This window comes from Phaethon aethereus (genome assembly GCF_964289735.1).
Source record: "Phaethon aethereus genome assembly, chromosome: W".
Lineage (NCBI taxonomy): Eukaryota > Metazoa > Chordata > Aves > Phaethontiformes > Phaethontidae > Phaethon > Phaethon aethereus.
In genome coordinates, this window is record NC_138581.1 from 40,430,794 (window position 1) to 40,450,440 (window position 19,647).

Below are 19,647 nucleotides of genomic sequence, written 5' to 3' on the forward strand. Positions count from 1 at the left end.
ATTTCTTCCGTATATCTAGATGAAATTTACCCTCTTTCAGTTTAAAGCTGTTACCCCTTGTCCTATCTCTACAGGCCTTGCTAAAAAGTCTGTCCCCATCTTTCTTATAAGCCCCCTTTAAGTACTGAAAGGCTGCAATAAGGTCATGAGGTTCACACGGGACCATTCCTCCAGCTTGTCCAGGTCCCTCTGCATGGCATCCCGTCCCTCAGGCATGCCAACCGCACCACTCAGCTTGGTGTCATCTGCAAACTTGCTGAGGGTGCACTCGATCCCACTGTCATTGATTAAGATATTAATGTTTTCAAGAAGTGTTTGAACATTGCTGTTAGATATATGGTTTAATGTTTAGGTTGCCCTGGGTGGAGTCAGGAGTTGGAGTCAATGATCCTCATGGGTCCCTTCTAACTCAGGTTATTCTATGATTCTCACCTTGAGCTATTATTACCTTTCTTCATGATCATCATCCTCTCTAGGAACACCTGAAACAAAGCCTTCTGATGCACAGTGAAAAGGAAACAACAGTCCAATGTACAATGCCACACAGAATGGGGTTTTGCTCTCATATGCCTCACTTTTTCAAAGACATCGAAGCAGATCACTTTACTGATGCTTCCAATTCGATTACAATGTTTCTACTTTGAAATATCACAAGGAAATGTGTGTGTCAATTGTGCTGGAAAGAAAAAAAATTGAGATTTCTCTATGATAACATCGGAAGTTGTTGCAGAAGTTTTCACTCCCCGCCTGCCCCCCCCCTCCCCCTTTTAGGGCACAGAAAGTTAGAACATGAAAACTTTATCCTAGGGTTTATCCTAGGATTTTGTCCAGCTGTCCAACTCCCTTATACTGTCATCAATGTTGGCAGCCAGACCTGATCTTCAGATGTTCTGAATGCTGTAGCTCTCACTTAATTTTTATTTTTAGATGCTATGCCTGTTCAGTGCCTCTGAAGAACCAAGTATTTTGACTAGCATGTGAAGAGCACAGAACGAAGTCTCTGGTATGATAAACTCTCATCAGTATATGTAGGAAGAGTTGCATGAAGTTGGCAATGAGTGAAGGGAATAATCAAGAGAAACTTTGACAAAACATGGTGAATGAGTGGAGAAGACAACTTGGTAGCACAGAGTGCGAAATGCCATTGTGAATTTGATACAAAATTAAAATAAAAAATTAATAAAGATGCCCATAAAAGGAGATGCAGTCAAGAAAGAGATATAGCAGAAGTTAATTCAAGGAGTCCAGTTAATTCAAGCAGTTAAGGAGAATGGAGATGAGATGGGACCCTTAAGCCAAAAATTACAAAGGTTTCAGTGGTAGACTAGAACAGTCAAAGGACACAGAAGGTTGAGAAAACAGCTGCTGCACCACACTGCATATCAGCAAAGCTGTACCTAGTAGACCTGTTTGATCTACTAGAGCTGGAAGAATAAAAAGACAGACAAGTTGTCATTAGAAATCGCACAGGGAGAATGCAGAGAAAGGAGTTAAAGGAGCACTGAAAGACAGAGATCCAGTGGAGAGAAAGGTTTTTAAAAGTCTCCAAAACCTTGATGTAAAGGGTATAGAGGAAGGTGGAACAACCAGTTACAGGTGGTGCAGAAATTAAAGCAGGGGGGTGGGGAAGAGAAGAGGAGAGAGAGAAAACCTGTTTAGTATAAACAGGAAGTGACAATCAGATTGTGGTGGGAATTGTTCCAGATAATTAAGAAAAATATCCTAAGATGAGTTATAAGGGCAATTTAGGGAAATATATGCTATTATAATACTATTTCTTTACAGTGTAGCTATATAGAGACAAGGAAAATGTGCATTAGCTGTAGTGAAAGATGGAGAAGCACAGACTGTTTTTCAAGAAAGAAAAGGGAGGGGGTCACATGTGAACACTAAGTGAGAAGAACTAAGAGAGAGGAAGGAAGCTTGGCAAGAGAAAGTAGAAGGATGGGAAAACACATGCACAAAAGGTAATAAAAGGTTACAGGAAAGGTGACATCAGAATTACAGAAGGGTGCAGGAAAAGAGGGCAGAAAGAAGAAAAAACAAAACTGTAGAGATTGAGTGTACATGGCAAGGTTTTGGTAGCATTGGGGGGAGGGTCAGGGGTGGCCTCTGTGAGAAGAGTTAAGGGGCTGCCCTGTGCCAGACAAAGCCAGTTCCACCCGGCTCCATGAACGGACCCACCACAGGCCAAAGCTGAGCCAATTAGAGAAGCTGGTGATGCCTTTGTGAAAACATATTTAAGAAAGGGCAAAATGCCACAGAGGCAGAGAGAAGTGAGGGGGAAAGTATGAGGAACGACAGTGCGAACACCAAGGTAAGAGAAGAAGGAGGGGAAGGAGGTGCTCCAGGCACCGGAGCAGATATTCCCCTGTAGTCTGTGGGAGAGACCATGGTGGAGTAGATGATATCCACACTGCAGCCCATGGAGGCCCCATGCTGGAAGCAGGTGGGTATTTCCTGAAGGAAGTGCAGCCTGTGGAGAGCCCAGGCTGGAGCAGCTCATGAAAGACTGCAGCCCATAGGAAGGACTCACACTGGAGCGGGGGAAGAGTATGAGGAGGAAGGAGTGGCAGATAGGAACTGTTATGGACTGACTGCAACCCCCATTCCCTATCCCCCTTGCACCACTCAGGGTGTGGGGGTAGGTAAGGGGAATCGGAAATGAAAGAGTGAAGTTGAGCCCGGGAAAAAGTGGGTGTGGGGGGAAAGTGTTTGAATTTTTGCGTTTGTTTCTCACCATACAAATTTATTTTAATTAGCAAAATTAAATTAATTTTCCCCAAGTCGAATCTACTTTGCTCATGATGGTAAGTGATAAGTGATCTCCCTGTCTTTATTTCGATCCACGAGCTTTTTCATCTTACGTTCACCACCTGTCCTGTTGAAGAGAAGGAGTGAGAAAGTAGCTGCATGGGCATCTGGCCCATGACAAGAGACACTCTAGTTTCAATCAAAGGAGAGGGAAAACGGGAACAAGAATGAGAAGGTGAGGGTGAAAGGGACCCACTTCTCTCAGCATCAGCGTTGACTTACGCAGGCTGACAGTGATGGTGAATAGGGAATGCTTAGAGTTAAATGTGGAAAAATATTTCCATATATTAGAGGAAATACAGAGGGAGAGTAGAGGTCACTTGAGTATTAAGTGATGTAAAGAGTGGCCACCACCTCCAGCAGCTACAGCCCAGGATTTCCTCCTGCCACTGTAGCTCAGTTGCATGCGCTGGGGGACCTGGGGTCTCTCCAGGCTGAAGGACGCAGCTGCCACTTTCCCATTTGCAGGTTTAACCAGTAGTGAAGCTGAGCATGTATCCCAGAGACACACCAATGCACACCAACACACAGAACACTGACGCAGCCAGTTACACAGACTGCCACAGACAAGGCCTTGCCTTCAACAGCACCTGCATATAGGACTCTCATAAAACATAACTATAGGCAGCCAAGTCCCCTTCCTCCTCTTTGGCTGGTAGACATAGAAGGTCACTAGTGAAGGCACACACACAACACTCTCTAGATTCACAAGCACATGCACATTCATGGATCCTCCACCCGCCTGATACCCCTGCCAAGACCCAGGGTCTCCTATTCGCCAGCTAGTCCACCTTGAATTTTGCTAGTGAATACACACCAGGTTTGGGGAAGATACAGACACTCAGCCCCTCCCAGTAGCTGGCACCAGGCATGTGGGCTATGACCCACAGTCCCATTCTAGCCACCGGCACTGAACCCCTCACTCGCCTCACTCACACTGGTCCCTCCCAATAGCTGATTTTTGGGACATACATCATTCCATCCCCAGTGTCTGGTGGCCAAGAACCCCACCTGCTCCAGTATCTGGCACTGAGACTCCCACTTGCTCCAGTTGCTGGCACCACAGACCCAGGGCACCTACAACCCTGACTCCAATAGCTCACCGCAAATCCACCCATGCTTGTCTCCCCAGTAGCTGGCGCCTAGTCCTTGCAGTCCTCACACGTGCACACACATACCCACAAATGCACTGGTCCCTTCCAGTAGTGGCTGACAGGTGAGACCCCCATCCGCTACAGTAGCTGGCACTGAGACTCCCACTCACTCCAGTTGCTGACACCATTGACCAGGGGCGCCTACACCCTCAGTCTGACTCAACTAGCTGGGACCAAATCCACTAGTGCTGGTCCCCCCAGTAGCTCACACTCCAAGCACAAAGTCTGTAGAACTGTCCCTAGATCCAGAGAACTATGGCCCCTCCAACTACTGACTCTAGGACCCTCACTTGCTCCAGTAGCTGACACCACAGGCCGTGGGGTGCCTACAGCCCCAGTCTGACTTCAGTTGCTGTTCCCAAATACACTCACACCAGTCTCACCAATAGTTGGCAGTTAGTCCTTGCAGCATACATATACACAGGATAGAGAGTGAGATTACACAGAGAGATAGTTAAGAAAAGATTTACTAAGAAGATAGAACAGACTGCAGTGATCATGCACAGAGCATACTGACCAGCCCCATTCTATACCCCTTTCTATCTAACCCCTTCTTTGTTCCTTCCCCCTGCGCATTCTTTCATCAATTTGTATAGTTCTATCGATTCCTTCACCCCTCCCAGTCCAGTGTCCAGGATCTCCCCTGGTTTACAGTCATCAATTGCAAAGTCCTGGTTGGTCTTCCTGTAAGTGGCACCTGTAGTTTCTTGATAGCCCATTAATTAGTATGACTGGCATGCTTCTTGTCGTTGTTTGTTTTGTCAGGTCTGTGTCGCTGTATGTTTGGTTTTTTTGTCTTCTCCTTATCATCCCAATTTAGAAGTTTCTTGATCAGATAACTTTGCTAGAATAAGCATTCTCAGTGTCTCACATACCCTTATCGTTTGGTGTGACTGACCAGGTTTGGTTCTTGTCACTGCCTCCCTTATCATTTCTCGGTTAGGTTTGTGTCCCTGTATGTTCTTGTTTATGGTTTCCTCCTTTTCTTATCCCTTTTTTGCAGTGAAAAGGTCCTTGACCAGATAACCTTAAAGGAGCAGACACTCTTCTTCCATGTACCCTTACATTAAGGACTGTTTTTAACTTTCAGATAGCAAATAATTTATTTTCAAACTTATAAAAGGAAATACTTCGCTATTAAAAATACTGTCTGTAGTACACTCCATATCAAACTTTCATCTAGGAATTGCTACAACTTCCAGGGGAGGGGAAGGGGAGTGGATGCAGCATTTCAGTATTTTTTTTTTAAAAATCCACATTTTTCAAAGTCTGAGCTTATAAACAGGTAGATCATAACAGAAACTTCACTACTATGTTTATTATGCCACCCATTATAATAAATTAGCATAAATGCCAGTAGAACCAAAAGCATACAAGTCATCCTGTCTGCCAACTACAGTTTATCCACTTGTGGCTTTTTTACCTGAATGTTTCCTCTTGGAGGTGCTCTAATTGGGTCTGCAGCTGCAAGTGCCTATGACCTACAGGGCTGTTGGGATCTTCTATAGAATCAGGTTGATTAAAACGTTCCATCAGAATCTGGTTCTCAGCAAGTAAAATGCTCTTCTCCTCTTGAAGAGCTGCAACCTGTTATAATAAAAGAACAGACTGGAATAATGGAGCTGTCAGCTATAAAGAGCAATTTTTTGGTGCACACAGCAAAACATTAACACAACTCATAACTGTAAACATCAAAGTTCACAAAACTGTATTTCACAGGAACACACTGTAACTTTAATACTTTTTCATTTGATATGTGATGTAACCAATGTACTACAGCATTAGGGACAGGATTTATCATAAAGAAAACAGCATTCTTTATTTCTCAGAAATATGTAAAGAAAAATATCTTAGTTATCAAAGATGATTATGTCACTGTATTAAAGTCTGCCTACTTTTCAAGCACCACCACCCCACATACATCCTAGCACCCCATAGTAAGGTTTTTTAACATGTTTTCCAAAGGAAACAATGTTTATACAATCACACAGAATATTCAAGTCTCTAATGGCCATGCCTCTCCAAGAAATTTTTTAATCCAATGGCCAATTGCAAATGGACAGGAACAGAAGTCCCAAAGATGATTAAATTTCTGCCAGCTTTGTGAAAACAGGCAGTGGGGCAGAGAAGCCAAAGTGCTGTGACTCAAAGAACGTCTGAAGCATAAGCTCATATTATTAGACGCTATACAATCAAAATGCAGGTAGGAAGAGAAAAGAAAGAATATAAATATCCCAAGAAAAAGGAAAGTTTTGATCAGAACTTGTATCCGACAAAACAAAATCAACCAACTGTCAAACACAAATCAATAATGCACAAGGCCTCATTAATTCCGGTCATTACTGCTTGGCTAAAAGCCAAATTATACACCAAAATAGGAATTGATTGAAATGGCTCTTCTGGGTCCCAGGTTTAGTCTGTTGATGCCTTCCAGATCAGATATGCTTAGTTTACAGTAAAGCTTAGTTTGTGCATAGGTGATAGTCTAGAGTAACTTTGATTTGGTTGTAACTTTTTACTGAAATCATTATAACAGCAAAACTCCTCCTAGGATTTCTGTAACTCATGAGTTGAGCAATGCAGCTAATTTCTTGCTTGAATGCAAAAAAGCTTTGTCAGTACCAATCACCTTAATGCTAACATAATTGAATCAATACAAGTGGGCATGCACTTTTTGCTCTGTTAACATGGGTAAAGAAAAACAGCAACTGAGGAATTATTTTTTTTAAATATCAAAGGTAGATTTCCACAATAATCCCCTTCTTCAGCTGGCCAAGAATTAATATACTTTTTTCTTGTTTTTAAGATGACCTACCTGCATATCTAACTCATGACATCTCTGCGCAATTTCTTCTTTTGTTGCTAGGGCTTCATTTAATTCTTCTGTTGTTTTCTTCAACTATCATAAACAACAATCATTTTTAGTTCCGTAATCATATATCTATAAATTATATAGCAAATTTATGAATTATATAATTGTAAAGTCTTTTTTTACATTTATGCAATATTGAAGTTTGGGGAAAAAAGAAAAGCAATTCTGCTTCTACAATGAAGCAAACTAGCGATTGTAATAATTGTTTATTTTGTCTAACAAAGGTAAATATAGCTGAAGGCAATATTTGGTCTTGAAACAAAACATTGAAATTATCACATTTATTCTGTAAACTGAGGCACCCCCAAGACCAAACAGTTTAGCTCTGAAGAATCTATTGCCTCTGTACACTGAAAAAAAGAACATTGATACCACTTTTCTTTATGGGTGCAAAGGATACATGATTTCAGTTTTTAATCTGCTTTTCAAATACACAAAAGATTGGGAGGTAGAATACAAGGAATAAACAGTTAAGGTAAAACCTGTCTAGTCACTGTGAACTACTTTTACTGTACAACAGGGGAAACAATCAACATTGTGATGGAAAAACCTACCCATCTGAAAAAAGACAATGAATCTTATAAGCAGTGTAGAAACATTTGGTTGCATCTCTTTAAAGGACTATATAATAATTAAAAGACTTATATCTTCCAAGTTTCTGTAGTCAGGGAAATAAAGAAATACCTACAAGAAAATTGGTCTGATAAAATATGCATAGTTAATGCATATGTATATATTTTGTTATGCATAATAAATTTTAGACGGGCCTTCTACTTTTCACAGACAGGATCATAAACTTTCATTTTTTAAGTTTACAAGAGACAGCTGACATAAAAATTAATCCCATCTACCAGAATTTATGTATTTCTACACAGATAACTGTAAAAAACAGTCAAGTTTTATTTTGTATCCATTATCCAAATTTTCCACAAAACTCTTCCACAATAGAAAAGGTAGACTGCTTAACAATAAACCATAATTCTTAGGCACCGATTTCCTGTGATTAAAGGAAAAGAAAGATCTCATCTTAGATACCTGACGTTCAAGGTCAATGTAAGCATCATTTCCAAAAGAGACTGGAGACTCTTTACTCATCAACTGCAATTAGATTACATTGAATTAGAAAAAAATAATATTTATTTGCATATTAAAGGTAAGTTTCAATGAAAAATTAGGTTCATCTTAACCTTTAGGAAAGCTTTTTTTCCTGACAACAGTAACATTTTTTGCTTCATTTTTATATGAGGTATATTAAAAATAATTACAGAAAGACATATTCAGGACTTATAATATTTAAAGTATGAAAAACATTACCTTACACAGTTGTTCTCTCTTCTGAAAAAGCACATTCATTATCTATCATGAAAGCTACACTATCCTTTGCGGAGCACTGTACCGAAGCATCATTAGACTAGTGGTAGCTATTATGTAGCAGGCAAGATAGGTCTCAAATAGTTCTCTGGCAGTTGTTTTCATCTTTTCCCATTTTGAGAGCCCACATTCTTATTTTTGGTTTTGAAACATCTGTATCTCAACTAATTATAAAGAAATGAAAGAGGACCAAGCTTACTGCTCCCAATTTGTCTGGAATTTGCAGATTAAAAACTTATACTCTAGAATGACTATTTCTGAAACAAGGTTTACAATACTTTGTAATCTGACTAATCTATCTGACTAGAAGAATGGTTTGCAATGGTTTTAGTGAGGAAAAAATTATTGTCAAGTCATTACTTTCTTAGAAAGCCCCAGATTGACTGACATGCTTATTGGGGCAAAAAAAGTTTTCTTTTAGGAACCTCACCCACTGATCAAATACAACAGATAAATGGCTAGAAATAAATTTATATATTACAAATAATTTAAGACCAAAGAACCCCCCACCCCCAGCAAACAAATTGTCAGGGTAGGCTCAAAACAAGAGACAGAGAAATGAGATTTGAAGGTTCTGGCAAGCAGTAGCTCAAAGAGTCTGAGCTCTGACTGCTAGCCAGTTTTATTAGCTCCCCTGATAACACACCAAGGGCAGCTGTAGACACAATATTTACAAAATAACATCTCCTTGGAATGGATAGCCAAGTAAACCTGACACCAGTTAAGGTGAAGTTAAGGTTGAAAGCAGTACCATAAGAAATTTTAAATATATATATATATATAAAAAAATAACTGTTTTATTTATATATATATATATAAAACTTAAGAACTGTTATTTTCTTCTGGACACTTGCCACACTTTCTTGTCAGAAAGTACAGGAAACTATTCCTTTTAATTATTCCCCTGCAGTAAATGTCTGTCATGAAGCCTGACTGAGCACATGAGAAGTTACTCATGGCAACAGAGTGGTCACATTATTCTGTAGTTTTCTTCTTTTATGCTTCCACCTGCATTGTTAGTGCAATTTATCATTTAAAGAAGATCAAGAAAACCTTTACTGCATACAGCATCTCTCCAGGCTAACGACTGCTAAGCGCAGCAGAAGAATGGTCTTTACCATCTGGGTTGATGGCAAGTAGAATATGAGTCAACAGTGTGCCCTGGCAGCCAAAAGGGCCAACCGTATCCTGGGATGAATCAAGCACAGCATAGCTAGCTGGTCAAGGGGGGTGACTGTCCCACACTACAGTGCACTGGTGCGGCTTCACCTTGAGTACTGTGTGCAGTTTCGGGCGCCTCAATATAAGAAGGATATCAAACTATTACAGTGTGTCCAGAGGAGGGCGACCAAGATGGTGAAAGGCCTCGAGGGCAAGACTTATGAGGAGTGGCTGAGGTCACTTGGTTTGCTCAGCTTGGAGAAGAGAAGGCTGAGGGGTGACCCCACTGCAGTCTACAACTTCCTCAAGGGGGGCAGTGGAAGGGGAGGTGCTGATCTCCTCTCTCTGGTTACCAGTGATAGGACACATGGAAATGGTATGAAGCTGCATCAGGGGAATTTCAGAATCGACAATAGGAAGAGGTTCTTCACTGAGAGGGTGGTCGGTCACTGGAACAGGCTCCCCAGGGAAGTGGTCACGGCACCAAGCCTGTCATAGTGCAAGGAGCATCTGGGCAACACTCTTAGTCCTGTGGTTTAGTCTGAGGTAGTCCTGCAAGTAGCAGGGAGTTGGACTAGATGATACTTATGGGTTCCTTCCAACTTGAGATATAATCATAGAATCATAGAATCTTAGAATACTTTGGGTTGTAAGGGACCTTTAAAGGTCATCTAGTCTAACCCTCCTGCAATGAGCAGGGACATCTTCAACTAGAACAGGTTGCTCAGAGCCCCATCCAACTTGACCTTCAATGTTGCCAGGGGTGGGGCATCTACCACCTCTCTGGGCAACCTGTGCCAGTGTCTCACCACCCTCATTGTGAAAAATTTCTTCCTTGTATCTAGATGAAATCTACCCTCTTTTAGTTTAAAACCATTGCCCCTTGTCCTGTCACAACAGGCCCTGCTAAAAAGTGTCCCCATCTTTCTTATAAGCCCCCTTTAGGTACTGGCAGGCTGCAAGAAGGTGTCCCCGGAGCCTTCTCTTCTCCAGGCGGAACAATCCCAACTCTCTCAGCCTGTCCTCATAGGAGAGGTGTTCCATCCCTCTGATCATTTTTGTGGCCCTCTCTGGACCCACTCCAGCAGGTCCATGTCTTTCCTGTGCTGAGGGCTCCAGAGCTGGATGCAGTACTCCAGGTGGGGTCTCACCAGAGCAGAGCAGAGGGGCAGAATCCCCTCCCTCAACCTGCGGGCCATGCTTCTTTGGATGCAACTCGGGATACGGTTGGCCTTCTGGGCTGCGAGCGCACATTGCTGGCTCATGTCCAGCTTTTCATCCACCAGTACCCCCAAGTCCTTCTCGGCAGGGCTGCTCTCCATCCCTTCATCCCCCAGCCTGTATTGTTACCGGGGGTTGCCCCGACCCAGGTGCAGGACCCTGCACTTGGCCTTGGTGAACCTCATGAGGGTCACGTTGGCCCATTCCTTGAGCTTCTCCAGGTCCCTCTGGATGGCATCCCGTCCCTCAGGCATGTCAACCACACCACTCAGCTTGGTGTCATCTGCAAACTTGCTGAGGGTGCACTCGATCCCACTATGTCATTGATGAAGATATTAGAGTACTGGTCCCAATACAGATCCCTGAGTGACACCACTCATCACCAATCTCCATCTGGACATTGAAGCATTGGCCACTCCCCTCTGGATGCGATCATCCAACCTCTGGATGCGATCATCCTATCATTACCCCATTTTTTTTTTTAGTTGGCAATAAATCAACTTGATTTTGCCAAGTTGGATCTGTTTTGCCCATGACAGTTATTGGTAAGCGATATCCCTGTCCCTATGTTGACCCATGAGCTTTTTCATTGTATTTTCCCACCCTTTCCTATTGCGGAAGGTGAGTGATAGAATGGCTTGGTGGGTTCCTGGAGGCTAGCTGAAGTAAACCCACCACAGCTGAGAAGATTTAAACTTCTAGAGAAGTAGGGCATACAACCAAAGTTATTTGACATGAAGAAGGCTTGCTTGATTTGTTTTTCTAACTCAAAAGAGTAAAATGTTTCTCCTAAAATTGCAAACTCTGCCTCTTTTTCATCACAATGGAAAAAAGTATGTTTTTTTGCAATATTGAAAGGCTTAATTTCTACACACTATGGACACTCAAACATACCTCCTGAATGGCTGTCATGACAACATGTTGAACTGATTCTTCCATCATCATTATGGTCTGTATGTACACTGAAAATAAAAGCATTCAGGTGTGTTGCTATTTAAGCTTGAGAAAGTCACACAAGACATGAGATTAGTAGTCATATCTTTCCGCAGAATGAGCAGGTGCTACAGATGAAACTGAAATTTGTACTTACCTTTCAAGTTTCAGGCCAGCAAACTCAAGAACATATTATAAAAAAATATGTCTATTCAGGCATAAATCAGGGCTCACTTGGAAAACTGCAACATGTCTGGGGGTTTTTTTGCCTATGATGACGATTTTTTTTCTTCCCTATTACCTCCTGAAAGAACTGTCTACTCTCCAATGCTTTTCTCCCTTTGTTCCTGAATTATTCAGGCAATTGAAGAACAGGATACAAGGATGGATTGTCTTTTTCCATGACTTTGACTCCTTGTCCTGTCTTTCTACAGCACCCTCAATCCCAACTCTCTCACCCTTTCCTCCTAGGAGAGGTGTTCCATCCCTCTGACCATCTTTGTGGCCCTCTCTGGACCCGCTCCAGCAGATCCATGTCTTTCCTGTGCTGAGGGCTCCAGAGCTGGACGCAGTACTCCAGGTGGGGTCTCACCAGAGAGTAGTAGAGGGGCAGAATCACCTCCCTCGACCTGTTGGACACGCTGCTTTGGGTGCAGCTCAGGATACAGTTGGCCTACAAGCGCACATTGCCGGCTCATGTCCAGCTTTTCATCCACCAGTACCCCCAAGTCCTTCTCGGCAGGGCTGCTCTCCATCCCTTCATCCCCCAGCCTGTACTGATACCAGGGGTTGCCCTGACCCAGGTGCAGGACCCTGCACTTGGCCTTGGTGAACCTCATGAGGTTCACATTGGCCCAGTACTCGAGCTTGTCCAGGTCCCTCTGGATGGCATCCCATCCCTCAGGTGTGTCAACCGCACCACTCAGCTTGGTGTTGTCTGCAAACTTGCTGAGGGTGCACTCGATCCCACTGTCTATGTCATTGATGAAGATATTATAGAGTACTGGTCACAATACGGACCCCTGAGGGACACCGCTCATCACTGACCTCCATCTGGACATTGAGGCATTGACCACTATCCCCTGGATGCGACCATCCAACCAATTCCTCATCCACCAAACAGCCCACCCATCAAAACCATATCTCTCCAATTTAGAGAGAAGGATGTTGTGGGGGACCGTGTCAAAGGCCTTACAGAAGTGGAGATAGACGACATCCGTAGCTCTTCCCTTGTCCGCTGATGTGGTCACTCCATCATAGAAGGCCACTAGGCTGGTCAGGCAGGACTTGCCCTTGGTGAAGCCATGCTGGCTGTCTCGAATCACCTCCCTGTCCTCCATGTGCCTTAGCATAGCTTCTAGGAGGATCTGTCCCATGGTCTTCCCAGGCACAGAGGTGAGGCTGACAGTTTGGTAGGTCCCAGGGTCCTGCTTGCTACCCTTTTTAAAAATGGGCACAATATTTCCCTTTATTCCAGTCACCAGGGACTTCACCTGACTGCCAGGACTTTTCAAATATCATGGAGAGTGGCTTGGCAACTACATCAGCCAATTCCCTCAGGACTCTGGGATGCATCTCGTCAGGTCCCATAGATTTGTGCATGTTCAGGTTCCTCACATGGTCTCGAATCTGATCTTTTCTTATAGTGGGAGGGACTTTGCTCCTCCAGTCCCCATCTTCCAGGCCATCCACTCAAGAGAGAGGAGAGACTGCCAGTGAAGACTGAGGCAAAGAAGTCGTTGAGTACCTCAGCCTTCTCCTCATCCGTTGTTACCAGTCTGCCAGTCTTGCTCATCAAGGGGGGTATGCTTTCGCTCCCACAACCATATTATGCTTCTATTATGATGTTAGTATATTGCTGTATCACTCTGCTAAATCAAAATCCCCTGTAACATTAAATATATTCAAATAACTTAATTTTGTATTAAAGATTAAATCCTCTTCGTGTGGAATATTTAAAAGAGAGTATTTGACTCTGACAACTTCAGAGATGTTAACTAAATGGTCAAGTGGAAGAGAGGTGGATTAAATTAATAGTTTTTTATGTACTTATGGAAGGGAAAACACTTGTATTCTAAATTAGAGGATGGCCAGACTTTCTCCCGCTTAAGGGAAGAATAAAAGTAGTTTCAGGATGAGAGATTAAAGTGATTTAGAACCCTGAGAAAACTGGAAAGAGGAAATTTGCTTAAAAGTAAGATACATAATACAAGAGGAAGACAACAGTCTTGAAAACCGAGCTGCCGTTTTGCCAGAAAGGAAACAGAAGTGAGGTGTATTAGGGAGAGACAGCCTTTGATAGAACATTTGTGTAAATACAGTAAGCATAGCTTTTTCTTTCACTTATCCACCTACATCTTTTATCAAGACTCTTGCAACTTACCTAGATATCTGCTGGAGGGACAACACAACAGGGCATAAGAAACCCATGAGGTTCCTGGAGTGCATCGATGACAACTTCCTAACTTCAGTGACAGAGGAAACAATGAGGAGAGGTGCTCTGCTATACCTCATACTCAAAAACAAGGAGGGACTCATGGGGGATGTGAAGGTCAAAGGCAGCCTTAGCTGCAGTGACCATGAGATGGTGGACTTCAAGACACTGAGAGGAGGGTAAAAAACAAGAACACAAGACTGGACTTGAGGACAGCAGACTTTGGCCTCTTCAGGGATCTGCTTGGTGAGTCCCATGGTGTTATCCCTGGATCTGGAGGGAAACAGGGGCCAAGAAAGTTGGTGGATACTGAAGGTTCACTTCCCACAAGCTCAAAAGACCTCCATCCCAACTGAAGTCAAGCAAAAATTCCATGAGGCTGGTATGGATGAACGAGGAGCTCCTGACAAAACTCAAACACAAAAACAAAATATACAGAAGGTGGAAGCAGAGACAGGAGGAATACAGAGACATTGTCTGAGTATAGAGGGATGATGCTAGGAAAGCAAAAGTCTAAATGGAATTGAATCTGGCAAGAGATGGCAAAGGCAACAAGAAGGGCTTCTCGAAGAACCTAAGTGGCAAAAGGAAGACTAAGGAAAATGTGGGCCCATTGCTGACTGGGACAGGGGACCTAGTGACAAAGAACATGGAAAAGATGGAGATACTGAATGCCTTCTTTCCCTCAGTCTTTAACAGCAAAACCAGACTTCAGGAATCCCAGGTCCTAGAGAACAGGGGGAAAAGCTGGAGCAAGGAAGACATATGCTTGGTGGAAGAGGATCAGGTCAGGGACAACTTAAGCAAACTGGACATACATAAGTCCATGGGCACCGATGGGATGCACCCATAAGGGCCGAGGGACCTGGCTGATGTCATTACGAGACCACTCTTGATAATCTCTGATCAATCATGGCAACTGAGAGAAGTACCAGAGGAGTGGAGGGAAACAAATGTCACTCCTATCTTCAAGTAGGGCAAGAAGGAGGACCCAGGCAACTACATGCTGGTCAGCCTCACCTCCACCCCTGTGAAGGTGATGGAGTGATGGAGCAGATAACCCTGGAGACCATTTCCAGGCATATGAAGGACAAGAAAATCATCAGGATTATTCAGCATGGCTTCACCAAGGGGAAGTCATGCTTGACCAACTTGATAAACTTCTGTGATGAAATGACTGGCCTGGTAGATGAGGGGAGAGCAGTGGATATTGACTACCTTGACTCAAGTAAGGCCTTTGACACTGTCTCCCATAAGATCCTCTTCGAGAAGCTGTATGGGCTGGATGAGCAGACACTGAGGTTGACTGAAAACTGGATGAATAGCTGGGCCCAGAGGGGTGGTGATCAGTGGCACAAATTCTAGTTGGACACGAGCGACTAGCAGTGTACCCCAGGGGTCAATACTGGGTCCAGTCCTGTTCAACATCTTCATTAATGGTCTGGATGATGGGGCAGAGTGTACCCTCAGCAAGTTTTCTGGCGACACAAAAGTGGGAGGAGTGGCCGATAGGCCAGAGGGTCGTGCTGTCATCCAGAGGGACTTCGACAGGCTGGAGAAATGGGCTGACAGGAACCTCATGCAGTTCAGCAAGGGGAAGGGCAAAGCCCTGCACCTGGGGAGGAACAACCCCAGGCACCAGTACATGCTGGGGGCCACCCAGCTGGAAAGCAGCTTGGCAGAAAAGGACCTGGGGGTCCTGGTGGACACCAGATTGAACATGAGCCAGCAATGTGCCTGTATTGGGTCTGGCTGGGATTGAGTTAACTTTCCCCATAGCAGCCCTCATAGTGCTGTGCTTTGCATTTGTGGCTAGAACAGTGTTGATAATACACCAGTTTTGGCTACTGCTGAGCAGTGCTCCCACAGCATCAAGGCTGTCTCTCCAAACTCCCCCCACAAAGGCCAGCAGGCTGGGGGTGGGCAAGAGGTTGGGAGGGGACATAGACGGAACAGCTGACCCAAACTGACCAAAGAGATATTCCATACCATATGACTTCGTGTTCAGCAATAAAAGCTAAGGGAAAGGGGGGGGCATTCGTTATTAAGGCGTTTGTCTTCCAAAGCAACCACTACGTGTACTGAGGCCCTACTTCCCAGGAAGTGGCTGGGTGTTGCCACTGAGGGGAAGTAGAGAATATTTTTTGTTTGTTTCCTTTGCTTCTGTGCGCAACCTTTGCTTTTCTTATTAAACTGCCTTTATCTCGACCTACGAGTTTTTAATCTTATTTTCTCCCCCCGTCTCACTGAGGAGGGGAGTGATAGAGTGGCTTGGTGGGCACCTGATGGCAGAAAAAAGGGTAAATGGTATCCAAGGCTGCATTAGGAGGAGTGTTGCCAGCAGGTCGAGGGAGGTGATCCTTCCTCTTTATTTAGCACTGGTGAGGCCACACCTGGACTCCTGTGTGCAGTTGCGGGCTCCTCAGTACAAGAGAGATATGGAGCTACTGAAGAGTCCAACGAAGGGCCACAAAGATGAGTATGGGACTGGAGCATCTCTCCTATGAGGAAAGGCTGAGAGAGCTAGGACTGTTTAGCCTAGAGAAGAGAAGAGAAGGCTCAAGTGGGGGGGGGGGGGGGGGGAATCTCATCAATTTATATAAATACCTGAAAGGAAGGTGAAGACAAGGTGATGCCAGGGTCTTTTCAGTGGTGTCCAGTGACAGGACAACAGGACAAGAGGCAATGGGCACAAGCTGAAATGCAGGAGGTTCCCTCTGAACATCAGGAAACACTTTTTTACTGTGAGGGTGACTGAGCACTGGAACCAGTTGCCCAGAGAGGTTGTGTAATCTCCATACCTGGAGATGTTCAAAAGCCAACTGGACATGATCCTGGGCAACCGTCTCTAGGTGGCACTGTTTGATCAGGGGCATTTCATCTTGAGGGCGCTCACAGGGCATGTGCAAGAGAACCGAGGGATCAGGCCCAGCCAGCATGGGTTCATGAAAGGCAGGTCCTGCTTGACCAACCTGATCTCCTTCTATGACCAGGTGACCCGCCTAGTGGATGAGGGAAGGGCTGTGCATGTTGTCTACCTGGACTTTAGTAAAGCCTTTGACAGCGTCTCCCACATCATTCTTCCTGGTAAAACTGGCGGCTCGTGGCTTAGACAGGTATCCTCTTCTCTGGGTAAAGAATTGGCTGGATGGCCGAGCCCAGAGAGTTGTGGTGAACAGAGCAAAACCCAGTTGGCGGCCGGTCACAAGCGGTGTTCCCCAGGGCTCAGTTTTGGGGCCGGTCTTGTTAATATCTTTATAGATGATCTGGATGAGGGGATCGAGTGCTCCCTCAGTATGTTTGCAGATGACACCAAGTTGGGTGGGAGTGTTAATCTGCTGGAGGCTAGGAGGGCTCTGCAGAGGGATCTGGACAGGCTGGATCGATGGGCTGAGGTCACTTGTATGAGGTTTAACAAGACCAAGTGCCGGGTCCTGCACTTGGGTCACGACAACCCCATGCAACGCTATAGGCTTGGGGAGGAGTGGCTGGAGAGCTGCCCGGCGGAAAAGGACCTGGGGGTGCTGGTTGACAGCCGGCTGAAAATGAGCCAGCAGTGTGCCCAGGTGGCCAAGAAAGTCAACAGCATCCTGGCCTGTATCAGCAATAGTGTGGCCAGCAGGAGCAGGGCAGGGATCGTGCCCCTGTACTCGGCACTGGTGAGGCCACACCTCGAATCCTGTGTTCACTTTTGGGCCCCTCACTACAAGAAGGATGCTGAGGTGCTGGAGTCTGTCCAGAGAAGGGCAACGAAGCTGGTGAGGGGTCTGGAGCACAAGTCTTCTGAGGAGCGGCTGAGGGAACTGGGGTTGTTTAGTCTGGAGAAGAGGAGGCTGAGGGGAGACCTCATCGCTCTCTACAACTACCTGAAAGGGGGTTGTGGTGAGGTGGGTGTTGGTCTCTTCTCCCAAGTAACTAGTGATAGGACGAGAGGAAATGGCCTCAAGTTGTGCCAGGGGAGGTTTAGACTAGGTATTAGGAAAATTTTCTTTACTGAAAGAGTGGTCAAACATTGGAACAGGCTGCCCAGGGAGGTGGTGGAGTCACCATCACTGGAAGTACGTGGCACTTCGGGATATGGTTTAGTGGGCATGGTGGTGTTGGGTTGATGGTTGGACCTGATGATCTTAAAGGTCTTTTCCAACCTTAATGATTCTGTGATTCTGTGATTGGACCGGATGACCTCCAGAGGTCCCTTCCAACCTCGGCCATTATGTGGTTTGGTGATTTTAAGCCTTATGAATAACTGTTTGAACTTTTACTTTAATCTGACTCGAGTGAAACATAATTTAAGGGAACTGGATAGCAATAAGACATCACACACCCACGTATGCAACAAGGACCCTGGAACACCTTAGGAAATGCTTTAACTGTCCAGCAAATCCTCTGCCACATAGGGAGAGAAACAGATTGGGTCCCCATTTTTTGTGTGTAGGTCAGATAAAGAAGTGGCACCATAGATGCCATAGGAGATAGAAGTGTTTTCCAGTAACTGCTGAGGTGGGGTTCAGTAGCTTAAATAGGCCTCTAGTGACACTTTAGATGTCCTTTGGATATCCTGCCTGGCCTCTAGCTATTGGTGCAGAAGGGCACAATCTCCCATACTCCATTGCTAACCCTGTGCAGAAGTTTCAGAAACCTTATGTCTCATTTGTCAGTAGATGGCACCTGGTGACAACAAAGGCTCTCTGACATGCAGTAAGATATTATGATACATTCCTGACCCCAAGGGTCACAGTAAAGGATGTGTAAATCATATTTGTTGATTCTTCACTTCACAGAGCTACCTCACACATGAATAGTTAAAGGTTGGGGACAAGACTTTTCATTTGTGAAGTCCCTTTTAACCTCACGGAATCCAAACTGAAAAGCTGCATTTTGAAAGCAAAACCAATTCCACATTTCCAGCCTGCAAACTTAGTAAAGTTCATAATATAACAGCACTTATTGTCTGTAAAATAAAGTAGTGTTATGATTTAGAAAAAGTAAATTTGTTTCTCATAGCAACCTATCATTTTCCCTCAGTGATTTAAAACGCAAGTTAGGTTTTCATTAACTGCCCTGGAAGCAAAAAATAGTTTCAAAATTTAATACCTTGCTTCTGTTCACAATTCACAGCACATCCCAAAATAAGCTGAAGCATTCTCCCAAGCTCTGCAGCATCAGAGTGCTCTCCAATCAGGTTAACATCAGGAAGAGTGAAGTCGTTAATCTGTTGCCCTAGAATCTGCATACATATGTACATCACTATATATACATATGTTACAAAATACAAAGATGATTCAGAGGCAATAGGAAGCACTTAGTCTAATTTGGCATAGTTTTCAAATCCATCTTGAAAACAAACTAAAAAAATTGCACCCGCTCATATGCATATTTCAAAATATAAAACCATCCATATCACTTGACACAACTGGCATTTTGGAAAGCTGTCTCAACTAATAACAAAGCATTAGTTTCAAACTTATCAAGATCAAGATTTGTTCTTCCAGGTAAGGAAAGGTAATGTAGGTAGGCCTAAAAAAGCTGATCAATGGCACTTGATGAATTAATTATTTTAATTAATGTTTTTCATTAAAACAAATCTAATGTCTAAAAGGTTTCCATCTGGAATAAAGTAAGTCTGAATTTCTAAATCATACCATTGCAAAGTCAGAAATTAAATGTTTTACTTCAATAAAAAACAT

The 19,647-nt window shown here is 44.0% G+C and overlaps 1 protein-coding gene across 1 annotated transcript in view; it reads right to left on the reverse strand.

The window, feature by feature from the left end:
* Window positions 1–19,647, reverse strand: part of LOC309415103 (protein Hook homolog 3-like) — a gene marked incomplete at both ends in the record, with an annotated part of 141,933 nt that overhangs the window by 59,971 nt on the left and 62,315 nt on the right. Inside the window, 5 exons of the mRNA XM_082012548.1 lie at window positions 5,392–5,555; window positions 6,784–6,867; window positions 7,876–7,938; window positions 11,488–11,555; window positions 19,055–19,187. Coding sequence (XP_081868674.1) covers window positions 5,392–5,555; window positions 6,784–6,867; window positions 7,876–7,938; window positions 11,488–11,555; window positions 19,055–19,187 — 512 coding nt within the window. The remainder of the gene's footprint in view (window positions 1–5,391; window positions 5,556–6,783; window positions 6,868–7,875; window positions 7,939–11,487; window positions 11,556–19,054; window positions 19,188–19,647) is intronic.